General features: G+C 40.2%; 1 protein-coding gene across 1 annotated transcript; it reads left to right on the top strand.

The window, feature by feature from the left end:
• Positions 1-499: 499 nt before the first annotated feature.
• On the top strand, positions 500-23,447 carry rem2 (RAS (RAD and GEM)-like GTP binding 2; the record flags this gene model as incomplete). Its single annotated transcript, XM_080504091.1, has 4 exons — positions 500-845; positions 2,891-2,964; positions 12,960-13,137; positions 23,119-23,447. The coding sequence occupies 4 exons, from the start codon at positions 500-502 to the stop codon at positions 23,445-23,447; spliced, it is 927 nt and encodes a 308-aa protein (XP_080360217.1).
• Between the last annotated feature and the right edge of the window lie 1,872 nt (positions 23,448-25,319).

Consider the following 25,319-nt stretch of genomic DNA (forward strand, 5'->3'; position numbering starts at 1 on the left):
TCCCTCCTGCTTCTTTATCCATACCTACTCCTCTTTTTGTTTTGGTCCTCAGCCCAGCCATTCTTCTTTACAAACCTGCTGTTCTTTGGCATCCTTTTATCTTTTGTCATTTCTCAGTGGTTCCCTGTTGCCCTCACTCATTTCAGCCCCACTCCACTGTCACCTTTTAGTTCTCCCCCTTGACACCCTCAACCTTTTCGTCATTGGCTTTCTCCGACACTGCCACTTATCTGTTTCACCTCCATTGTTGATACCTCCCTCTTCCTCGCACACGTAGTGGAAACACCCTTCCGCCCACTCACCAACGATAACATTGACTAGAATAGACAGTGTCACAGGTAGATTTGCATCCTCTTTGGAACTTTACAACCATTTTAAAGCCAAGGAATGAACACCAGCCAACAATACCATATGCTCCCAAGCCCCAAGAGTATGTTTCACATTTGCTCTTTACTTATTTATTTATTTTTTAACTTCTCTCTCAATTTCATTCTAGTACATGTTCCTCACTACGGCGCCACCCCTACGGCGAGGGAGCACTCCCCTTCCTGTCAAACACCAGCTGCGCAGGGAAGAGGCTGTCTCCGAAGACTGTGATTGGATCCCAGGCTTGGAAGGGCAGACCACGTTGCCTATCAGTGATACAGCGGTGCCTCGAGACGACTCCTTCAGCCAATCTGCTGGTGCCCCATCAGCCACTACCCAGTCGGCCTACCATAGCCACAGTGGGGCACTTAAGATAGTGTTACTGGGGCAGAACGGCGTGGGCAAGTCATCGTTGGCCTTATCACTGGCCGGGCAGTCGGACAGATCCCTCTCTATAGACTCTGAGACACAAGCATTTGGTAATGGCCTTAATGAAGACCTGATGGATGTGTTTTTGTGCGTCACTATTTGAATATTAACTTTAAAAAAGGTTTCTTCAAAACACTATTGCGAAGATTAACTCTCTTGTCAGGCGAGAGACTGTATCGGGCAACTTCTGGCAATAATACAATATATTGATGACATCCACATATTACATGACGAAAGAACTGCACATTCTCAACCTGTGTATTAGAAGGATGCTTTCACTTTAAAATATTTTTTGGTATTAGGAAAACTAATTTGACCATTTGGGAACTTGAAACCTACAACCAGTGGCAGGTATGTCAATTATGAACATCTGTCTGATTTAGAGAAAATTGTAACCCACATATTGAGACCTGTGCCATTTTTCAATTTTCTAGATTGCATTCAGTGGAGGTTTTTAAGAATTAACTTTAAAAGTCACAAAAGTAAGTCAAAAATGTAAATTGTTTCAATAACTTTTAACAACAAAAAATGGTTGAAATTTTAATTATGAGAGCTGTCTTTTAAATTGTTTAAAATCTCCAGCTAACAACCAATGTATATGCAACTCAATGGTTTGATAAGATTTTTGTGTTGATTTGTTACCTTGTCAAAGGTTTCCTAAATATGTGTTTAATATAGCAAACATTTAGCTTGTAGAAAACATTAACGTCATGAGAGCTGCTTTTACTTAGCTGGTTAGACCATACAAAAAGTCTGCTTAGTGTGTTTTAAGACACAGGTATTTAGATATACCCCCCTTTCTCTCCCTTTATGTTAAGTTAACCAGCTGCCAGAGAAAAAAAAAATATGTGTGGTGTGGATCTCCTGTGACCTGAAAGGTATATTTTGATTATAATCTTTCTTGCCAGCGGCTAGATTTCCCCTCTGGGTATATTTTACATTAAACCTGCTAACAGTCTTGATTTCTTTTCCCGTCCCCTGTGGCCTATGTCAGTCAGGGGATCTGTCACTCATGCAGCACACTGTAACACAGGGGATAATCAGCTCTAGTCCATAACCCTTCAACCACTCGATCGATAAATCAGCGTCACTTAGAGGCGACTTCTCTCTCTCCGGCATAACGCCAACTTGCTCCTGACTCACACCATACAGTATTCATTAGTGCTTGTGTCGTATACTTGGAGCCATGCATGATAAATAGGTGAAGAAAGTACTTTCCAAGGACCTTGTACATGTTTCTTTGAAACCACTCCTATTATGCATGATGATTTAAGTAGTGTGCTTGAAGTATTCAATTAGCTAGCCATCAAAAGTGCACAAAAAAAAAAAAAAAACAGAAGCAACCCACTATCAAACACCTGTTTAATTAGCGTTTTGAACAGATGGTCCAGCATGGTATCTGAGCGTAGAATAACACCTTACCAATGTGAATGTGATGACAATGGTTCAGTTCTTCAGATAGTGTATGGGTGTGTTATTTATACAATATTTCCAACACTGTTTTCCTTTACTTTGTTGCTTTGAAATTTTCTAAATATCAACAAATTTAAGTGAAATGATCATCTGATTGATCCCAATAAGAGCAGACGTAGATCTAAAACTTGACATATTATCAAACCTGTATTTCATCACTCTCTGAAATCTACAAACAACTACATGTCAGGGCGACCTACATGACACACACATACATTGTTTTATCACATACACTCTTAACTATAGTGCAAAATAACTGCTAATACAATACATTTACATCTGTGTCTGAATGTATATTCAAAAACATCAAAGAGTATAACAAGCATGCAATATCTATTTTCTTATTCTTTAAATTGTAGTTTGAAAATATCTAAATAGGTATATATTTCTAAATATGACGTTCTTAACTGAAGCTGAACTGTAATGCAAAGGGTCAAAGACTTTTTTTTTTAGGAGTCAGAATAACTTGCAGACAGGAACTAACCTCCGCAAATACTTTGGTCCATTGCTTACTGCAATTTTCTGTGATATATCACACTTTGCGTATTTACTAAGAATGTCTCACTGTGTGTGTTGTATTATTGCATGTACGGAGGTGTGTGACATGGCTATTTGTTTACAGGCGAAGGCTACGAGTGCACTGTGACGGTGGACGATGAAGACAGCAAAGTCATCATCTTCGACAACTGGAAACAGGTGTGTTTTAGACTGTCTCACTTGAGTTAGTTTCTCACATTAATATTGCAGAAATTTGCTCGACTTTCTGTATTTTATGAACCGGATGATTTTATTCTCCATATCCTTCTTTCAGTTCCCCCAGTTCTGGTTGTCTTTGCATCTATTTAGAGAATAGAAAAGGCCATTTGTTCAATTTCTCTGATGGCCAAATTATTTGTGTGCACTCGAGTATAAAGGCTTGATGGTTTCGTGTGTATACTGTAGATGTGTGCGTGCGTGTGTGTGTCCTACACTATACATGGAGTCCTCTCAGAGCAGCTGTGCTCACTGTACTTGAGGTCTTTGAAGTTCTTTCCTTCAAAAAAAAAGTGGAAATCACTCCCTTGTTAACCTTTTCAATTCAAATCTACAGCGAATAAGAAATTTCTGGCCAGGGTGAAAATTGCTGCTGCTGCTACGCTTCATCAGTCTTTGGAACTGAAAAGGGTGAGAGAGTTAATGCGACCCTGTGGCGATGGTTTTGTATGTTGCAGGAGAAAGTTGAGCTGCAGCAGGCAGCAGAGGGGAGCGCGAACAGCTTGTCAGAAAGCCCCCTATGACACTGATGCCATTATGCAAATTCAAAAAGCATGCAAGCTATTAATGTCAATTAGTAATGATGTGATGGTACAACTGAGCACTCTAATTAGTGCGTATGGGTAGGATCATCCTATTCTCAATGTCCAGCGGTTCTTCAGGGGCTTTCTCCTTAAGGTTAAATCCTTCACTTCCAGCTATACTCAACTCAAAATAACTCAAGAGTCATTTCTTCGCTTTTTACTCCAAGCTCTTTGTTCCCCCCTTCTCAAGCTCAGTTTTGTTTCCTCTCCACCCTGCAGCTGTCACCATCTACAAATCTGCCCCATGTCCCTTCATTTCTTGACTTTTATTTTTTGTGCTGGCTTGCCTCATTCCCATGGTTAAATCTCGAATAGAGTTAATTACATTTGTTATTCTGTGCGTGTTAATACAAGGCAGGGCATTAAGGCTGAAGCAACAGACGAGGCCAGCGGGAAGCTTGGACCAACTCCAGGGCCGTCAGTGATGGGCGGGAGAGAGGCTGAGAGGATTGGACAGTGTCCCATTCAGCAGTCCTTGTTTTTGTTTTGTTTTTGTAAATTGTGATGCCCGTAGATAAGATACAGTTTTTGAACTGAAAATTTGAGGAAAGCACATATAATCAGGTGTGTTAGGCAGATGTTGTACAGCTGCTTAAACTCCTGCCCTGGCCTTGAACTGGCACAGCAATAACTGTACAGCACTGGCAGTCCCAAGAGGCAAGGCTTCTGGCCTTGTAGCAAGCTGCAAGCGTTCTCCACAGGGTGACCCAACCTACACCCGCGTTACCATAGCAACGTGCACTCACACATCCAGGGCTGAATTAATCACTTACTCGTGCATAAGAGCATGCTAGAACTGTCAGCATCCAACAATGTTGGCTGTGGGGCTTCATGCACTCACTGGCCATCCTCATCAGCGCCTCCTCATCCCACTGCAATACAAACTGCCAGAAAAGATGAAAAACTGTTAATTCACACTCAGTGATTGTTCCTTAACTGCTTCTCGGTTTGACTCACAGCTGATTGACTTATGAAGGTGGTGTTATAAATTTGTCCAACTGGAAAGCATTGGAGCGGTGCAGAGCCCATTGTGAAGTGCAGAAACCTGCAAATATACATACAGGTTGCTGTCACGCTTGCATGCGAGTATGCACATGCTGCAGTGACATGGTCAGAATGTGTAAAATACACAAACACACATGCACCGAGGGCTGAGTCTACTCAGCCAGACGCTGGGACGTTGAGAGTGTTGTTGACGTCATGGGGGTAGGATGGTTTAAATAAGTCATCTGTGTGCCTGAAATAGAATCACTGGCAAACTCGGCTTTGACCTAGCTGGCCCATGCTGTGTCCCCTGCCTTCAGACTGACTGGTTGTGGCTGATGTATGTCTTACACAGTTGTGTTTGGAGGCCCACAGTTGGGAGCAAGTGGGACCATTCATCTGTTTTCTCCTGTTTGTGTGTCTAAGTGTTTGTGCATGTCTGACTTTCTGTCAACCTGAAGCCAGTCTTGGAGTATCCATTATTATTTGATGGCTTGCAATTAAAATATTTATTATAGACAACCAAAATGTTCAGCCTAAGGCTCCGGGAAAATGTAGGCCAGTCGTATAAATGTGTTTATCAGCATGAAAACAAATTGTTTTATATTAAAGCGAATCATGAAAAAAAAAAACTTCAATGTGATTTAATACAAGATAATCTTTACTTGACTCTGCTTGATTAGGAAGGAAACAGTAAAAAGCCTTGTAGTGGAAATGGTTTTGAGCACTAAATCAAAAAAATGTTCCGAACTCCCTGGACATTTTTTTTATTTCCTGTTCTGCTGATGTGTGGTCTTATGAGAGTCGTTCTACATTACTTACAGTTTCTCATTTCTTCCCCTAATTCACATAAGCTATAATACCAAAACACGTTTGTTTGTTTTCATCTCCACTGGGAGTCACTACTGCTACTTGCATTAAAAAAAAAAAACAACAGAAGAAAAAAGCTGGTTGTAATCTTTTACAATAGTGTGGAATGTTTTACTCTGAGAAGCTAAACTCTTCATCATCCTCGAAGTTGTCACTATGATCAATTTCTATTTTTACTGTAATTCACAAGTTAGACACAAACCTAATTAGGAGTGTGATGTTGGTATCCTTGAAATAGCTGTTCACCGTGCTACTCCAGGAACTTATTCTAGCCGTTTGTAAAGAAGTCTCTGGAGTTGTGAGATAAAAAAAACAAAGCCTTTCAAACTGATTTAAAAAAAACAAAAAAAACAAAAAAAAAACCTCTGAGTTGTCAGTGCCCTTGATGTGGGGAAGTTGGATCCTCACCTCTATTGGTGTGGGAAAATATGATGAAAGACGAAACGAATACAGACATGGCATTCAATGGTGAAACCTTTTAAAGACAAAAATAAAACCCAGAAAAGACAATAAAGTTAACGTGTTTAGTTCTGTGAACTATATGATTTGCAAAACTCCAATATGATTTCATTTTTATTCACTTAGAAAAATTATTATTGAATCTTTTCTTTATTAAAATGATAAAACAGGTGTATTGAACACATGCACACTGCTCTGGACTCGTCTTAAATGTCTTTTTGAGAGATAAAGATTATAAAAATAGATTAAATAATATAATGCTAAGGTTTGCAACATGTTTTCATTATCTGTACTTTATTGTGTCCTGAGAGAAAATCCTCTTTCATCCAACCTCCACATGCGGGTCAGGGGTCACCAAAGAGCAGCCTCCCTGAAATGGGTAGGGATTCTGGGATTTACTAATGGATTGTTCAGCATGACAGGAGATCCACATGCATACATAGTGGACATTGAATCTGGGTCATATGGGGACATATGGATCTGCCTCATACCTTTATGTATGTAAAGTAGGTGGTAGACATGCTGTGCATGTGTTCAGCAGTCTATATTGTGTATTATGTGTGTGCTGTGATGTCAGCTGCATTCAACAGTCATGTGGTCATAGGTGCTTGGCTTATGCAGTGCTTATGTTTTTGTGCACAGATGTGTGTTTGGCTTAGCTAGTGCAGGCCAGATGGCCTCAGTAATATATTTCCAGAGGGAAGTGTTGTTTCTGTGCAGCAGAAAGTAAGTGACAGGAAAAAAAAAAGTTACTCCACTAACTAACCATTCTGTCCGCACTAAGCTTTGTCATCCTATTATCAAATTTTGACTTAGCAACGGAGCAAGGTCTGTCATCTGTCTCTTCATCGTGTCCTTTGCTACACTGTCTCTAACCTCCTTTATTCAACTATTTTTCCTCTCCCTTCATTCATCAGTTCAGCATCTTTATTGATCTGCCAGATCTTTCATATCGCTCTGACAACCAGTCAGACTGATGGACCAGCAAACAACTACAAACCAAAGTAGCAGCTGTGTGCCAAGTGCATGTGTTTGCTTTTGATAAAGTCAAACGGTTGTGCCTGTATGTATTTATCTTTGCATGTGACTGCTGTCTGTGCATGTTTGTGCAAGCAGGTGTGGATGTGTTCGACCTTTTGTTTCCCTGTAAAGGCCCTAAGCTGCTTTCCTCATGTATCAAGCTGTGTGGAGCAAACGATATAGGGGGGCATAGATTGCGGTCCAGTGGCTCGTGGTCTTCTTTCTAGGCAAGGTAGCCAGTTCTTTAATGAGGTATATACCCGCCTTAAAAATAGCTGATAGCTGTTGTCTGCCTTTTCTCCACAACTGGAGGGGCCAATTGTTGAGAGTGCTTGCAGAACCACAACAGGTTATGCAAAACAGGTCTGATAAGTGATTCATTGTCCCCACTGCTAATTTTTGCTGATGGGTTGCAAGGCTCTCACAGTGGTGTGAATGTTTTGCAAAGTGCATGCAAATGTATATGTGTCAGTGTCTGTGTATAATGAAGCCTTGCTCCACAAGCTTCCCAACCTGCTGAAACAAATTCCATCAGCGATACAAGACAGGCACAGCGATGCAGACGGCCACATGCATTCATGTACACGTTCACACCTATGGGCAATTTAAGGTCACATGCCACACATACATGCGTATTTGTGCAGTGTTGGGTGCAAACCAGAGTGCCCTGGGAAAACCAATGCATGCAAGGTGAAAACATACAATCGTTTTCTTTTTTTTTCTAGTACATCTCCTCACAGGTCAAATTTGTGCAACCCTTTCCCTATTGAAAGCACATGAACTTTGACACAAATAGTTACATGCAGAGCTTTCATTATATTGTGTTAGTCTCAGACGTCTTTTTTCCCCATTCAGTTGCTCTGGACATCAATTGGCTGTTGTTTGCAACTTTCACTACATCCAGGGATTTTTTTTCCACACAATAGAGTGATTCATTCCAAATCATTCAGAGATCTTTTATAAAATCCTTTGCCAGATTCTTTTACACCCACAAGAATTATTCTAAAGGGTGAAGAGAGCTTTTCCGGTTTTGTATGAAGAAACGGTACACATCAATAGCAAAAGAACAGCGGACGAGAAAATATGAGAAGTATAAATGAGGAAGGTTGCATCTGTCACTTCCTACAAGGGTCTAATCACTTGCACCTATTCTGGAACACCTGCTGAAAAAATTATAGATTTTTAAAGTGTGATAAATGTGGGAGTGTTTGCCTGTCTTTATTTGAACTGTGAAAATGACAGTTACATGTTACATTTAATTTATTAATATAGTCCTCTTCTTTACTGCTTTCCAGTCATTCTTGTACAGAGAGCACTTTTATCAGGAGAAAATGTGGCAGAGTGCTCCCCATGTTAAAGTCACAGCGGCTCTCAAGCTCACTCCAAAAAACTGTTCCATAAACGAACGGCATAATGTTGGAAAGCTGCCTCACCATGAGTTTTCGCCTTTACTTTTATAATAATGAAAAGGCTGGTGCCAAGAACCTCAGGGAAAAAAAAGAAAAACAACTGCCAGATAAGAGGGCATGAAACCATTGAAAAGCAATTAAAATCACAGTAAATCAATCGTGAAACACATGAGGAGCCAAAGTAGAGATCCTAAAACTGTTGTAATATCCTCCTGTAGGGTCGTCATCAGATGGAAGTGTGACACTGCAGTAATCAATATAACTGGAATGAAAAATTCACCTCATCTATGTGATATCCAGGAAAAGAAATGAGTGGACTGTAATCTTGAAAGGATAAAAACAGGTTTTTATTTTTAAATACTTGTTTATTATGTGTAATAAAACTAAGCTCAGAGTCAAAAGAGGTTCTTGCTTGTTCAGATGGAGTTATTGGCAGTCCGTCTATGTTTAACACTCAGCCTTAGGACCAACGATTAAATCTTCAGTTTTCAGCTGATTGAGCTGTAAAAAGTTGTCTTCAATCCAGGAATTGATATCTAAGACACAGTTAAAAGAGGGGGTTTTACGGGGTCTGACTGAAGTGAATCCCAGCTGACTATGGCCAAAGGCAGGGCACACCCTGCTCGCCAATCCATCACGGGCAAAAACACAGAGAAAAAGACATCATTCATATTCACTCCTACAGATGCTGTTTTCCCACCACAACTCCTCTGATAGCTTTGAAATCTTGCTGCTTTAATGTCCTCAATCTCGGTTTTCAAATGAAAAGTCAAGTCTGCCGGGCTTTATAGGATGTCTTTTCCTTATCTACAGTACATCTGTGCCGGAAACCGGAAATGTAGAAAAATCGAGTCTCATAAAGCCTGTTTTGTGAGCCTTTATTTATATTGTTTAGCACAGACAGGCCTGATTCATTCTTCTGTCAGCTTCTCACTACAGAAACTTTGGCATTTATTATAATGAATGGAAGCCTTTAAGAATTCTTACTCACTTGACTTTATTTACACATTGAAAAGTGTCCAGCTCTATTCATATCGCAACAAATTCTTGATAATTTGTTGTTGATGACCTCAAAAATCCATCACTAAAATATGTTTTGTAGAACTGAAGCCATCAGTAAGACAGCTCATACAGTCATAAATGTAGAACTGAAGCCATCAGTAAGACAGCTCATACAGTCATAAATGATCAACAACACAAAGCCCATGGAAGAGATTTGATGTAGCCTAAAGCAAAAGACGTCCACCAAAAATAAAACCATTATTTATTCATAATTTCAATATCAGGATTGGCATTGTAAATCTAGCTATGAATGGAAATTGGATTTGGGTATTACAGAAGTATTGTATGATAGAAGTATATTTAGGAATAAGCAATCATTTGAGTATGAGAATGTCAGTGCTCTCCTGAAATTTGCTTTGGAAATAGTTTATATTTAGAACTACTTATCACTGACCAGATGTTTAGGAATGCTGGACTTCAGTGGCATAGCTCAACACGCCTCTGACAAAAGAGTGAAGCAAGGGGAGAACTAATTATGTAAGTCAGTCATCATCAAAACAGGTTCTATGTTATTAAGATTTAATTAATATTTCCCTGAGTGCTTAGTGGATACTGGGTTTAATTGCAGTCGATTTGAATCCGGTTGTATGTGTCTTGGCTTTGTGTTTTTCTGTGTGTGTGTGTGTGTGTGTGTGTGTGTGTGTGTGTGTGTGTGTGTGTGTGTGTGTGTGTGTGTGTGTGTGTGTGTGTGTGTGTGTGTGTGTGTGTGTGTGTGTGTGTGTGTGTGTGTGTGTGTGTGTGTGTGTGTGTGTGTGTGTGTTTCTGCGTGCGTGCGAATATGTATGGGAGGAGTAGGAATAGACAGATGGCCTGCTCTCTGTGAACAGAGAGTGGTGCTTAATCAGGAGAAAAAGAAAAGGAAGCAAAGGGAGAGCGGGAGAGTTGGCACTGTCCTGAGTTTCTCTGCCTCCTTTTGATGGAGAGGCGTATTTACTTGGTCCCAGTTTCCCTCCTGGAGCCTTCCATCACGCTCCTAATCGATAGCCGTTCAATGTTTGGACTGCTTTGCTTACAAAGATGAGTATCTTCCTCTTGCTCCGCTGTTGTTTCCATCCTTGGTCTTCATCACCTAATCAGATGTTGACAGGTGGCCAGTGGCTCTCCTCTCCTCTCCTCTCCTCTCCTCTCCTCTCCTCTCCTCTCCTCTCCTCTCCTCTCCTCTCCTCTCCTCTCCCCTCCCCTCCTCTGTCTTTTTGACACAGCACAGAAAAAGACAGAGTGCCAAAGCATTTCTTGCTCCAGGGTGTGATCCAATGGATCTTGCCTTCCGCATATGAGACAATGTGAATTTTTCAGGCGTCTGAAACCCTCCGGAGGGCAGAAGTTTACCTCCTTGTGTGGATGTAGGGCACGGACATTCATACAGTCGCAGAGAGACAAAAACAACAATCTACACTCTACAGTTGGCAGACTTATTGGGTTTTCTAGTGGGAATAAAATGTTTTATAGTGATCCAGTCAATTGTGTTTATTTCCAGTAGAAGCAAAATGGAATTATGCCTACAGGTCCTCACTATGGGATTATTTTCTGTGCTTAGAAATGATGCAATCATGAAGTTAAGATTAAAACTGAAAGAAACCCTCAAATTTAATCCCCTCAGTTTACAGTAATGCAAGTGGAAAAAGCTCCAAGCTCAAGACGGTTATATAAACTTTGTTTTTTTGTTCTGCTCCATGAAACAGGCACAGAAACACTGGATTTTATTTAAAGACTGCATTCACAGTATGTACTTTACTACAGAAAAGCCAGCTGGATATAAAACAGTAGTTGCTGTAGGCTGTCTAATTTTATAATATGTGCAGTGTCCATCGACATGTTGCTCGGAGAACGTGATTGTCGTTACACTGTGGAGTCTGGTCTCGGGTTTCCATCCATGGGTGGAAAATAGTTTGTATTGATTTTGTTTGTCTAACTTGGGATGAAATGTTGAATGTTTTAACCTCTTCAACCCCACAGAAACACTTAAATCTATTATTACACACCCATGCTTCTGTGGAGAGCCATTGTGAAACCCACAAAACTTCAGGGACGCATTAAATTCAATTTTGTGTACATCTTTCATCGTTTATTCTGTCAGGAAATAGATCTTTATTAGGTTTTTTTTCCTTCTTCGCTGTAAGCATGCCACTATGAGTTTTTTCCAGCAACAAGAGGAAATGTGTATTCTCAGACAGCTTTTTTTAGTTGTAGTCTTATTGAAAAATATGTGGACTTTTTTTAAATGCCATTTAGGTCTCCAATTACTAAAATCAACAATTGTGTCTTGTGTCTTTGCTGTACAGAGGGATTTGTCACTTTTGTACACGTAAACAAATACTACTGTTGCTGATGATGAGGTTAATGGGTTATAACATGTCATTATAATTAGATTGTGTTGCAGATACAAAGAGGGTGGAAATAAAGCTTCTTTGTGGGTTAATTTAACAAAACTAAAATCTGAATTATGATTGATAGTTGTTTGTTAAAAAGTAAAGTACTATAATAAAATGATATTTTGGGTAAAATGTTCTTCAGTTTATAAATAACCTGCAGTAGTTCTTTGTACTTCATTGAGCATGATGACACATGACCCATTTTCTATTTTTTTTCATAAGACAAACTACACACACACAAAAAGTAGTGCGTTTGTCACACCGGTGGTAAGCTTGATGATTTCATTTTCAAATTGTGCTGTATGTATTTTTGGGATAAACAGCGGAACTGAAGGCCAAACTGCTTCATACTGCTCATGCCCCAAATGCCTTCATTATCCTTACAAATGTGGGGCCGTCTCAAAGGGAAATATACATAATTTCCTATAGATTAAGATTTATTGCCCAGAAGGATTTTCACAAAAAAAATTAATAATCTGATACAAATATCCTTATTCTTTATGCTTCCTACACAATTTTAATGTCAATGAATTACATAGGGTTAATAGTTTTTGTTGTCCACGATGTGTGAACATGCAAGTAAACGTAGACCCACATATTCAGCACCATGGAGAGAGAGACCTTGTCATGACCCATTTTGCAACCGTGAACCACCTTTACTTCGATGTAAATGTGACTGAATCAGGGGAGAGAAACAGAGGACAAAGATGGTCCCAGGCAGTTACAAGCTGCTGTTTCTGCTAGAGCCACTCGGGCTAATTGAGCCTCTGTGACAGGAAGCCCCGACGGGATATTGTTGGTCAGTGTTAAGAGGGTCAGGAGATTCAAAGTGGAACGTGACGTGCACGCAGTCTGGCTGAGCAGGGCCCTCTCTGCACCCTCTCATGGGACAGTGATAAAAAAATTTGAGCGCTGCCTTCTTGGCAGTAGCACTGATGCCCTTTCACGGTGCTGCACACAAACACACAGGGACAGGGACAAAGGGGGACTTGAAAAGTGAATGTTGCTCAAGGACAGAGCGCCAATTTATTAATGGTGTACAAAGCGTAACTTGTCAGAGCTACCTGCAATCCCACACCTACTCAGCTGTCACTTGAGCTCTCGTCATGTTTGCATTTTAATCTGTTCCACAGAGGTGCTGTTTGTGTGATACGTGTGTGTGTGTTTCCTATTCCCAGGACCTTTCAACTCTTCACTGCGATGTATGCATCTTGGTTTTCTCGGTGACTGACAGGCGAAGTTTCCACCGCACCGCCCAGCTCCGCCTCCTTCTCAGGGAGTCCCAGCCGCAAACACCAATCATCTTGGTGGGCAACAAGAGCGACCTTGTTCGCTCTCGAGAGATCAGCTCAGAAGGTATGGTAAAAGACAGACATCTTTACAGTAATGCAACTCTGGTGATTTTTCAGTAATACTTTTATACATCCTACTTCACAAAACAGGTTAACACCCCCCCGCATTAAACCTGCGTGTAAATAAGAAGGAATACCTCGATGCACAGCCTTTCATTCTATTTTAGATAGGTGAAATCTTGGGGAAACTATTCGAAAGGGATTTGTGTGTTCATGTGAACTGAAGGATTAAGTGATTGGATTGAAATGTCACTGAAACTTCTGGTTTCCTCCCCCCAGTCTCATCAGTTTGCAATGTCTGAAACACCCTGAAGAAATGTGAAGTAATTTGGGTTCAAGGATGAATTGTTTAGATCCTGGTCATGAAGAGTCAAGGTGACAGTCTTTTCTTTGTATGAGTCTGGCCAGACATGAAGCATATACGAGGCAATCGTTTATCTTTTAGCTATAATTTCTGTTTTCAAATTCCCCCATGAGCTCACCATGATGTTTAGCCCATGAGAGGATGTGATCTTTTGTCCGAGGACGGTTTCCCCACAAGTTTTTTTGTTGTTGTTTTTTTCCCCTTGGATAATCCCTTTAAAATAATGAAATGAAAAAGTTGATACAATTTTGTGCTAAAATCACGCCTAAGCTTACTCTCCTAAAATATCTGCAGCACCTGGTTGATGAAAGAACTACCATCCACTCTTAATCTTTCAGCAGTATCTAATCTTATTCTTCACAGTATGCTCCCAGCATTACGCTCAGTTATTGTGCGTGCGTGTTAAAATGACACTTTTTAAGTTTGCCTATCTCGTGTTAAAGCTGAATGTCAGTGTTGTTGCTGAACACAATCCCTCCTTTCTTTGAGATGTAATTTTATCTTCTTGTTGAATTAATAATCAATCCAATTGGCTGGGTGGATAAAAACCACAATTACAGGCATTGTGACAAAACCGGAGGACAGATTTATTGCTGTGTCACAAACTTTCAAATGAATCAAACTACTGACTTCACAAGCTTCTTTTGTATTGTATTTCTAAGTACAGACTGCACACTGTGGAAATGACAAACTGCGAGCTTGACAGGCATAGCAACAGTAACCAAGAGGGAAGTCGGGGGTTGAGTAAGCAAGATAGTTTGCATCTGCCCAGACTCAAGTGATGATGAACAAACCCAATTTTTCTGGTTGAGTGATGCATGTAAAGATGCTCAGGAACATTTCAAAAGCTTTTTGTTTGCCATTTGTTTCTTTTGCTGCTTTTCACACCACTCTCCAAATGGAAAACTTCAAATAGAATGATGCTTCTGATATAAATAAGTGTATCTAAGTGACCAACACATACTAAATGCATGGTTAGTAGGCACATATGTGCATTTTCACTGAGAAAACAGTACTGGTGTCTTTTGTGTATTCTGTCTTGGTACACATGTTTTTCTGCCTTCTTATTTTGCCATGAATCTTTCTGAAGGCCGACATTATCCCCATTAGGAGGGCTCCTGGGAGATCTATCTTTGATTAGCAAAGTCGATATATTCACTGTTCACAATATCCAGAGATAAACACTTTGTTGTAAACACCTTATAGGAAGTAGCTTCCTCCAAGTCTTATCGTCGTAATCAAAAGCAGACTAAAAGGGCTTTTTTTGCCACCTGGGGCGTTTTTATGTTTACTTTCTAACAAATATCTACAACCTGGATTGCGACGAGGTTTTCACTGGACGAATTCAATACACTTTTGAGGATTTCTCTGGTTTTGTGGGAAGTGTCTCACCAGCTGTCAGTATAAGTGCAGTCAAATTTGGTGCTTACAATTAAGTGACTTTCCATCTGCTGCTGCCATCAGATAAAAATATCACTTGAACCCACACAGACACTTAGCCTTAAGTGTATTGCTAATTAGAGACAGTAAAACTTTGTACATTGGCTAAATGAGCACAGTGGTGTTGTCACAGATTACATGGATTATCTGCATTTCTGATGTAGATTCCTGTACAAAAGGCTACTTTGAGGGAAACTACTGTGAAAGCTGTAGTTTTTTTTTTTGTTTGTTTGTTTTTTTTACAAGCAATACAATACATTTTGTCCGGTTATGGCAATGTGAAGAAAAGTTTATGATGGTGGAAAATGTGCTGACTCATTCAATATTTCACATTTTATTGTATGATATCATCAACATCTACATATCACAGAGAGACACATGTCAAGTTTGCCAAACACTTTCAAGGCATACACACCTATAGAATTTTTCAAAACATGTTTTATCATTGGAAATAATATTTTAAGGTTATATGAAGGTGGTGCAACAGCTGCAGAATGCAAATACATATTGGTGACTATCTTTTCTGGGCACCAGGCACTACACAATTATTCTATTTTTGGCATGCAGAGCTGAAGCAAAGTCTTGGCAATAGAAACTCATTGGAGCGCAAATACAGAGTTTTGCGGAGATCAGACCAAAGGCAGGTCATAAGTATGCTGGACATTATGGGTGAATTTTAATGAGGCGCTCCCAGGCTGGCTGTTTCAAATACAAACTATATGCCTTGTGGAGACAGCTGAAAGTAATGGAAACATCAGACAGTTTAACCTTGATTTAATTTGCATGTATAGTGTATACTTCTTCATATTTGTTGTGTTTGCAGATGTGTCCACACACCCTATCCTCTGTGTCTGCTGGCTTTCGCTGGGTTTTTGTTTTGTTTTGTTTTCCAGATGGCTCATCTCTGTTTGGATTATCTCCCTCTTACAGGACTCTGCTGCAGCCGCTATCTTTATGTATGTTTGTACTCGCCATATGTGCACAACTGGCAGCATGTACATAAACACATCAAGGACTCTAACAAGCCGATGCCTCATCTCGCTCCATCTCCTCAGTGCCTGATGTCAGCGGGGCTGTTTCAAAGCGAGTGCTGTGATAAGAGAGAGGACGGGAAGAGGAGAGTGACAGGAGGAAGGGCGGATGCATGAGAAAGGTGCATCTGTATGAATGGAAGTCTCAATTTGAGGAGACGCTTGTGTGTGTGTGTGTGTGTCAGAGCAGAGCTTATTTTGCGGTCCATGAAAGAACCACTCTTGAGTTCTCACACTATCAGACTATGGCAGCGAAGGCAGGCTGTGTACCTTTTGTTGAAGACCTACATTGATTCTTTCATACTTCAATTACTTGATGCTAACCTCTTTTTGAAAAGATATGCCTCTATTTTTTTTCTTCAACTCTGCTTCCTGGGCTGTCTATGTTATCACTTTCTGCCTTTGTTGTGGCTTCTTAGTGTTGCCGAATTGCCTCACTGCTGCTGGTTGCATGAGGTCTGATTGTTGTTTATCTCTGCTGTTCTGCTGATTCATCTTTTATTTGGTCAAGAAATCTTGTTTTTCCAGAAAAAAGAACAATGCTGATTATAATGCATCTTCTTTGCAGCTGATTGACGTTTTTCGATAAGAGTGTCTCATTTGTAACTGAACAGTTTAACATTTTGAGCAATGTAAGAATAGTCCCCAAGTTAACATTAAATGATCTATTGAAATGATATGTTATCCAGCTGAATCCACCGAGAACAAAAAGTTATCTGTGCAGCAGATAACTTATTACACACACTTTCCTTATATTTGCCAGAATGAAAAGCCAATGCAGTGTGACTCTTAGGGTATATTGCAATCACAAAGTATTTTTGCATGTGGAGGTTTGATAATAGTGTAATTAAAACAGCTGGAGCCTCTCGGACTCACAAGATTAAATATGTTTACGTCATCCAATATGCTCGGGATCTTTGACATTGTTTCAGAATTACATATGATGCTAAACTTTGAAACTATAGATGTTTATACTCTAAGGACATGTAAGGCAGTCTTACATTGGAAAAAGTATTAATGACAACATGGAAGTCGTGTAATTAAAGTTGTAGAAATGGAGCAGTTGAGGCACGAGTGAAGGTAGATTTATTTTCATCGGTCTTAAATGAAAAAGTGATTACAATTAAAAGATGACTGCATGATCATTTCCTATCCACATGTTATTATAGAGCAATTTGCCCCCGAGAATTTACAGACAATGTAATGCTGCTTTGGAGTTTTTGAATCAAATCTAAAGGAAAGGTTTGAGCTATTAAGGCTAATATGTAGTGAATAAACTATATTTTCCTGAGTACCTGTTACTATACTTCATCATAACATCATTTCTATTTTTCAGCTGGCCTATTTTATGGATGCTTTTCAAAACTGCTTGTACATGACATTGTCATAACATGACATGCTTGTGTAACTTCATGTACAGAATATCTGTATAAAACATGAGGTTTCCGCTCACTGTGCAAAAACGTGCTGTTAAGGTTAATTATAGACTTTAAAATGGCCTGTTGGTGTGTGTCTGCAGCATGTGTGTTTCCTGGGATAAAGTCGTATAGAAGATGAATGGACAGTGACAGGTCAAAGGAAGAAAATTAAGACAAAAAAACCCACACCATACAACTGTTTTCAGAGGCTTTGCGGTATAAATATATAAAGGTATGGTTTCAACTAATCACCAGTTGTGAAGATAACAAGCTGCCAGGCTGATTTTCTGCTTAGAGTTGCAATACGATTAAGTTCTTGTTCATGCTTACTGTTTCGGAAAATTCCAAACCCTGCATGTGTTATTTTGGGACTTGTAATGCCAACGGTTGAGACTGAAAGAGTGAACACAGTCACTGCAAGTTAGTGGCGACACAGTATGAGATCAGATTGTGTTTGTTTTGTTTTGTCGTGCGGTTTAAACAGAGGCAGCAAGTGTAAAATGTGTGCACGTCGTGTTCTCCACATTGCCGTCAGCCCAAGTTTGGTCACGGCTGTTCGGTGCTCGTGATGATACTCGCGGAAGGAGGATGCAGGCAGAAAAGGAGTCAGAATAATGCTGACTATAGGCATCTCTCATTATTCATTCTCTGACTTCATAAAAAAAAACACACACAAAAACCCAGAAGCGTCAATGTGGTCAGCGATATGGAAATGCTCCCTCCTCACTCTTGGTGGGCGGGGGGGTGACCAGAATGTTCCCATGTTCTCTCTGGATAGACTCGGATGTATTTTTTTTCCTGACGTGGAGGTAGCCCACTGACCTGGCTGTCTGGCGACCCTCCTTCTTGACCAACGTAAGGCCTGGCCGAGAGTGCTGAAGTCATAAAAGCTATTTATGGCGTGTACAGTGACACTTTTATTCTGCTATGTCTCACCTTCCCCCTCGTGCCACATCTCTCCCTACATCCTCACCACGCAGTGATATGCACGCTGTCACACTCGGAACATATTTATCACGCGCTCAATATGGTGGTGGTGTGGTCCTGCTCCTCGGGGCTTTGATTAATATGCACTCTGGCTCCGTTTGCTTAGTCGACATTCTTCCTGTCTGTCTCTCTCCGGCTCCTTCCTCTCCTCCTGCATGCTCATTTTATCTGCCAGCTTGACTGTCATCTCTTTTCAGCATGTCCTCCTCCTTTTCTTGTGACTCACAACCCCCCTCCCATCTTTCATCTTCCGACCTTTCTCCTCTATTGTATGTCTGATTCCATCCCTCGTTTCTCCTCTCCTTGTCAGCATACCGGCGGAGGCTCCATCCGATTTCACTTTCATTCTCCTCATTTGCCCTCGTTGTCTTGTCCTCATTTCCCTTCAATAACTTCAAATCCTTCTGTTTCTCCTCTCTTCTTCTTGTGTTCTTATCTAACGACCTTTCCTCTTTGCTTCCCCTCAGTCCCTGATACCTGTTGTGTTTGTATTTGTTGTTCTTATCTTACATTCATGTTTTGGCCCTTCCCTCCTCCACTCTTGTTCTACTTATCTCAACTCTTGTCATCAATCTTGCTATCCTTTCATTTCCTTCAGTTCCTCCTCTCAACACACTGTTTCCTTACCTTTTCTTCATTTCTTCTGATCTGCTTGCATAAATTCATCTTTTACTTGATATTCTTTTTCCTCACTTTGTCATGTTGTCCTGCTCTTTCTGTTTCTTTACTACTTGCCTCTTTGATTCCTTGTTTTTTTTTTCTCTCCTCAGTGTCCCTTCTACCTATTCTTTACTTTCTTGTTTCTTTCTCGGCCATTTAATCCTTCATTGTTTAAAAGGGTTATTCATTGAGATGTCATTGGTATTATGATGAGTCCTGCTGATCTGGTTTAGGATTTGCCTTGTTGCCTCCTCCTCTTACCTCATTCACTTTTAGGTGACATTGCAAGGGGTCGACAGCTGCTGTGCAGTTGGATAATTGCACCCTGATAAAATCTGCTTCTTTATTTATTGATTTTTTTTTTCATTATCTTGCCATAAAAAAAACAAAAAGCTACAGAAAACAAACATAGCCAATGAGTTGTATTTTAATCAACCCTTCACCTACAATGACAGGTATGCAGATTGTTTTAATCTATATTTTTCATCTATTTGACATCATCGTCAACTCAACAATCACATTTCAGTGTCTGAGCACTCTCTGTGAACTTTTACACAATCAGGCACATTCACCAGTTTATGCACACAATCCCAGTGGCGTGTGTGGACTCCAGTGGGAGTAACTTCAGGTTCAGTTGTTTCCCAAAGGACATTTCACCTCTTCAACCTTGTGCTTGGAAGACAACAGACTTCACCAACTGTTGAGCCACAATAGCCACACGACCTTCTCAAAACCGTCTCTATGACGACAAAGCAAACTCCACTCAAGGTGAAATACCTACCATGTCAAGACAGACTGTCTTTGATTATAAGTGGGTGTGCTTAGATTTGGACTTTATTAAATTGGTTTCCACAATGATCAAAACTAAGTCTGTTCTTGTGCTTCCCAAATCTCACATGAAATATATATATATTAAATATATATATAAAAAAATATATATATATATTTTTTTATTTATTTATTTTAAATCTGCATCCACCTTTAATATATAGTATTAGCTAATAAAGGATTTAGATGCTCCACATAAATATCATGAAAGCAATCAGCTGAACACTGCAATTACTCCAGTGATTTATACCTACAAACACTTCAGATTCACTGAAGATAAAAGGATTTTCTTGTTTAACCTTCTGAAAAACATTGATGAAGGCTTCAGGTGAAAGGAAAATCTTTGATTTAAAAAAAATGAAGATGATCTGAGTAGTATAATAATCCTGCGTTTTTGCTGCTCGGTGTAAAATCAAAGCTGCCAATTCATCCTAATAATATTCATGACTGAAACGTTTCGCATTATCGTCATAATTTGATGAAGCTACACACTGTTTTCCTCTCTTCACAGACAGACAGGTTGAGTTTTTATGAGAGGATCATTGTGTACTTCAACATTTTCAAAACTAATACTTGATATCATCGCTTGAATAAAAAGTCTGAAAGGAACACCCATATATCGTGTGGATGGCTGTGACTTCCTCAAGCTGCCATTTTAACTCCCTGCTGTGTATTTTTAATAGTTATTGCAAACATCAATAATACCCTTTAAAAGCCTTTTCAGCACCCAGCTGCACATGAACCCTCCAGTATCAGCCCAGTGCAGTGCAAGAGAGAAGTAAAGGCTTGAGTACAGTAGGGAGAAAGGGGGGGGGGGGAACCCATTTCAGCTGTTAATGAGTCCCATTTGTTGCTAAATGATTTATATCTGTCAGCTTATCATCCCAGTTTGTTTGACCAGGGAGGAAACAGCGCTTTTAGCTGAGATACTGAGCCTTGTCAACAGCATGCTTAGTCACCTGTCCTTATCCAGGAGAGTCACATTGAGGGACAAATCATTTCCCTCATTTGAGCTGCAGCCAAGAGATTTGAGCTTATACAACACAGCTGGAGACAAAATTAACCCCATTGCGACGCCGCCCTCTCTTTACCCTGCTAGTCAATTTGTGAAATACAGTCTTTATTACAAATTTATCACAAGCTTTTAGCTGTTTTATAAACACCATCAGTGGTTGGGATTTTTTAAAAACTTTTTTCCCCTCTGTATGACTTCACACCAGTTCACAGATTTTCTCGCATGTTTCCTGCTTATGACAGCAGCAAGTCAGAGGTACAATGTTCTCAGGTTGTCTGTTCGCCTCTTGTTATTACAATGACCTTTGACCTATGGACAAGCGTTACTCTGACTGCTTCTCAGTCCCATTCATCTGCAAATCACATCACCTTTTTTTCAGATTCATCTAAATTCCTTGATCAGATGGAGCAAGGATTTAGATCATTCAACAACTGAAACAATGTTTGGAAAAAGGTTCAGACTGATCATTGTCAACAAGTCCAGGGATGCAGATCTGTGCTGAATTTATATTGGTGTCTCTGACACTGTAAATAGAATTGTACATAGGTGTATGATTGTATATTTTTATTAGATATGATGTATGGGTGGGCGCATGTATATTGGGTCAGGATGAACTGTCTGAATGAATGTGTATGTGGATATGAAATTAGATTTTTTTGAATGTTTTTGACATGTCAAAAACAAATTGATTAAAAAGAAATCAGCTCATAGTGAGCTCAGAGAAAGTATTTGAAGTATGACACCCGTAACACCTAGTTTTGTCCTCTGTCATGAAACTCTCTGTCAATTCTTGGTTCTTTTGAAGAACAGCACGTTTATTAAAAAATTATTCACATCAGAACATCGTAGATTTTGTTCTTTAGCCAAACCAATCACAATGCTTTCAATTATACTCTTGACAGAGACTCAAGAAATATGTGAGTCTGGACAGATTGTAATGTTGATTTTAACTCTGCAAACTGCCAAACCACAAATTCAATTAAAGTTCAGTTGCTTTTTTTTTCTCAAGGGGTTTTGACAAGATTCCATTGTGGGATGACAGTCAAAAGGGAAATACACATCGTGATCAAGGAAATTTTATTCAGTAATGAGTTTCTCCATTTTTGATGAATAGTTCTGCCTAAATAACTTGATTTTGACACATTGAATAAAGTGCTTTGAGGGTATGATCTAGAATTGGCAAAAGCCCCCCCCCCCCCCCCCCCCAAAAAAAAACAACATAAAAGGGAAAACTGCTATTTTGTTGTTGTTTTTCATACACCCTTAAAATGCATCGTGACCAGTTCCTGCAAGAAAAAGCATACAGCAATATAACAGTATAACAAAATGTTTTTTTTTCAAATAATTTTGGGCTCCAATAAACGTTTGAGTAAAATGGTGAGTTATTATTGAAGCCCTGATTTAACATAACGTTTTAGTTTAGGCAGTGAGACTGTTTTTGGTGCTCCAACCGTAAAAGTGTCAAGAAACTTCATTTGCTTTTGTTCCAGCATGTTGTTGCAGTTTGCCGAAAATGGTTTCCTTCTGACTTCAATGACAAATCTTAGAAAACTGTTTCTTGGGTTTATATGCAGTTGTTTCTGTGCCCTCATGAGGGTGATTTCCTATACTGCAATAGGAATGCAATTTGATGATATTCGAAGAATATTGCATGCACAATGATTTCAGGTGATTTACGATGCATTAAAAGCATAGAAAATACAGGAGATTTTAAAATTGCAGTCTGCAAATATTCAGTAATTTTGTTACATTTGCATTATTGTTGATAGTGTCATTATTCTCTTCGAGCTATTTCAGTCCAATCAATGAGAAATAAAATTATTTATGACGAATGTTTTGGTTAGTGTGGAAGAATCATCTTTATAGATCTGTGTTATTTTTATGTTATTTTTCTTCCCCAGTTGAAGCTTTGAGCATAGTAATCAGAGGAAAGTCCCTTCTCTACGAAGTGAGAAGCTGTGGACTGACTCAATTTGTCACTGTTTGGTGTGAATGCAGCGACAGACACTTAAGAAGGTAATAGTCTCTCAAACAGCAGTGACTGCGCCCTTGATGAAGAGGTATTATCTTGTAGTGATACATATCACACACCAGCTGCTTTGTGACAATGCAGTTCTCATGTTCTAACATCCACTAAGTCAAAACTACTACTTCTGATGGTCATCTGCAGCCGTGTCCATGTGAAGCCTCAAAATAAACATGTTTCAAGATAAATAAAAGTATAATTTTCCTTTTTCCACAGAGGCACAGTCCAGCGCCAACATGTTTGACTGCTTCTACCTGGAGCTATCAGCCTCCTTGGACCACGGCACCAACGAGCTGCTGGAGGCGGCAGTGCGGACAGCGAGGGGCGACTGTGTGGGCCCTGGATGGACGGATGGGGACCCCGGGTCAGGCCGCAGGGAGAGCCTCACAAGTCGGGCCAAGCGCTTCCTGGCAGGGTTGGTGCCACGTTCATACGGGCGAGACCGGGAACGGGATCGGGGCCGCTATAGGGAAATGAGCCGGCACCGAGGCAGCAAGATCCTCCGCCAGAAGTCCCGTTCCTGCCATGACCTCAGTGCACTGTGACCCACACATACACACACAGAAACACACACATGCATACACACAAGGACAAGAAACACTCGAAATGAACACAAGCATACATCAGATTTAAAGATAAGAGAAATGCGGAAGGTTTCAAATATGGCTTTAAATGAGATGAACTGCCAGGAGGAAGCCAGATGATGGAGACGACACATGAGTGTTAATATACACATGTTGGATGGAGAGACATTTTGCAGTATCTGAGGAATTACGGGGAAAAAGATGAAATGATGTCAGCCTGGGTTGCAGCACTGGAATTATCGGTGAAACCAATTTTGTGTGAGAGTGAAAAATGGAGACGGATCAGGTGAGCTTGATTTACTCTTCCAGCTTGGTTGAATCAGTGAGCACTCGTTACCTGACAAGAGCAGGGGAGAGAAAATTAGTGAGAGTCTCATCATGATGCTGATTTGATGCGTAATGTGGCAAAATGAGAAGAAGGGCGTCGAGGTCACACAAAAAAGCAACAACAACATACACACACCCACGTAGCACATACTAATAATGTAGAGACTGATAGCAGTATATACCAGTTCTAGACCCTGATTTATAGCATGTAGAATAGACGATCGAAGACGCGACCCTTTAGGTTTTACAGTTACGTGATTTACGGTACCTCAGTGGCCAATTGGTAATGCACAATCCCGCTCACGTCTCCTGCAATGCCAGCTTAAAAGGCAAGACCTATCTATTTACAAAAACTGCTCTGTCTCAGTGCATCTTTGGCCACAGTTTTCACACTCCATCCACCGTTCATGTCCCGTTACTGATTCAAAGAAGTGTTTGACGATACCACCGATGGCATCTGTTCATCTCTGACTTTTTGTACAAGGTTAAAATATCCGCACCCAAGCCATATTTCCGCTGAATGCGCTGCAATCAGCACCAAAAACCCTTTACTGAAGAACGAAGAAGCAAATGATGAAAGGTCAGAGCTGCTGTAAAGACGCAAGGATGAGCGGACTGAACTCCTCTTCCATTGAAGCTGAGTCACAGAGTGGGAAGCTCTTGGAGCACAGAAGGACAAACAAGAGAAAACCTAATCTACCTGTGGCTGTTGGATGTTTACCTTTTCTTTGTACCCACTGGCATTACTCTGTGTGTTTGTACTGCCTACCGCGGGGGCTGACCACGCGGTGACCCACATGGGAACGTTCTGGAAACGTTGCAGAAACGTTTCCCTTGCAAAGCGCGTCGCTGACACGTCCTCACTTGTTTGTTACTGTCTACTGAGCACTCTCGTCTTTGCCACTGACAATAAAATACATTTTTGTTTGACATGCGGTAAGAGTACTTTGTCCCTTTTTTTTTTTTTTTTTTGTTATAATCACATGATCTCTTGAAAATGAAATGAGTGTCTTGCTGCAGCTGGTGACTGGTAGTGAGCATGTATGACAGGCTGTCGGGTGAGTCACGGGTCCTCTGGACTGAGAGACGACGTTTCAGGAGAAAGAAGGAGAAAGATGTGGCTGTAACAACATCTAAGGTCAAAAATAGATTGTAACAGGGTAGAATAGAAACCAACACGACTTTGAGATGTTTTCAAGACACCTTGCTTTTGCAAAAATGTGATCCTTTATCTACTTAATGGTGAGTGTGAGGTTTTCTCTTTCTGGCATATCTACAAGTTTTAATGAAGATGCACTAAAGTGCCCTTTAACACCACTGTGCGCTCTTGTGATTGGAATTGATTTTAATTGGAAGTTATTAGACTAGCAATATTCTTCTGTTGAAATCAATGTGATCCATGTATTAATGTGATTGTGAATAACTAAACCTTATGAAATCTGCAACCACAATAATTTCTGCCATGTTACTGGGGTTGGAGCAAGTAAAGTGTGCGTTTGAAGCTGC

The sequence above is a fragment of the Blennius ocellaris genome (genome assembly GCF_963422515.1).
Source record: "Blennius ocellaris genome assembly, chromosome: 10".
Taxonomy (NCBI): domain Eukaryota; kingdom Metazoa; phylum Chordata; class Actinopteri; order Blenniiformes; family Blenniidae; genus Blennius; species Blennius ocellaris.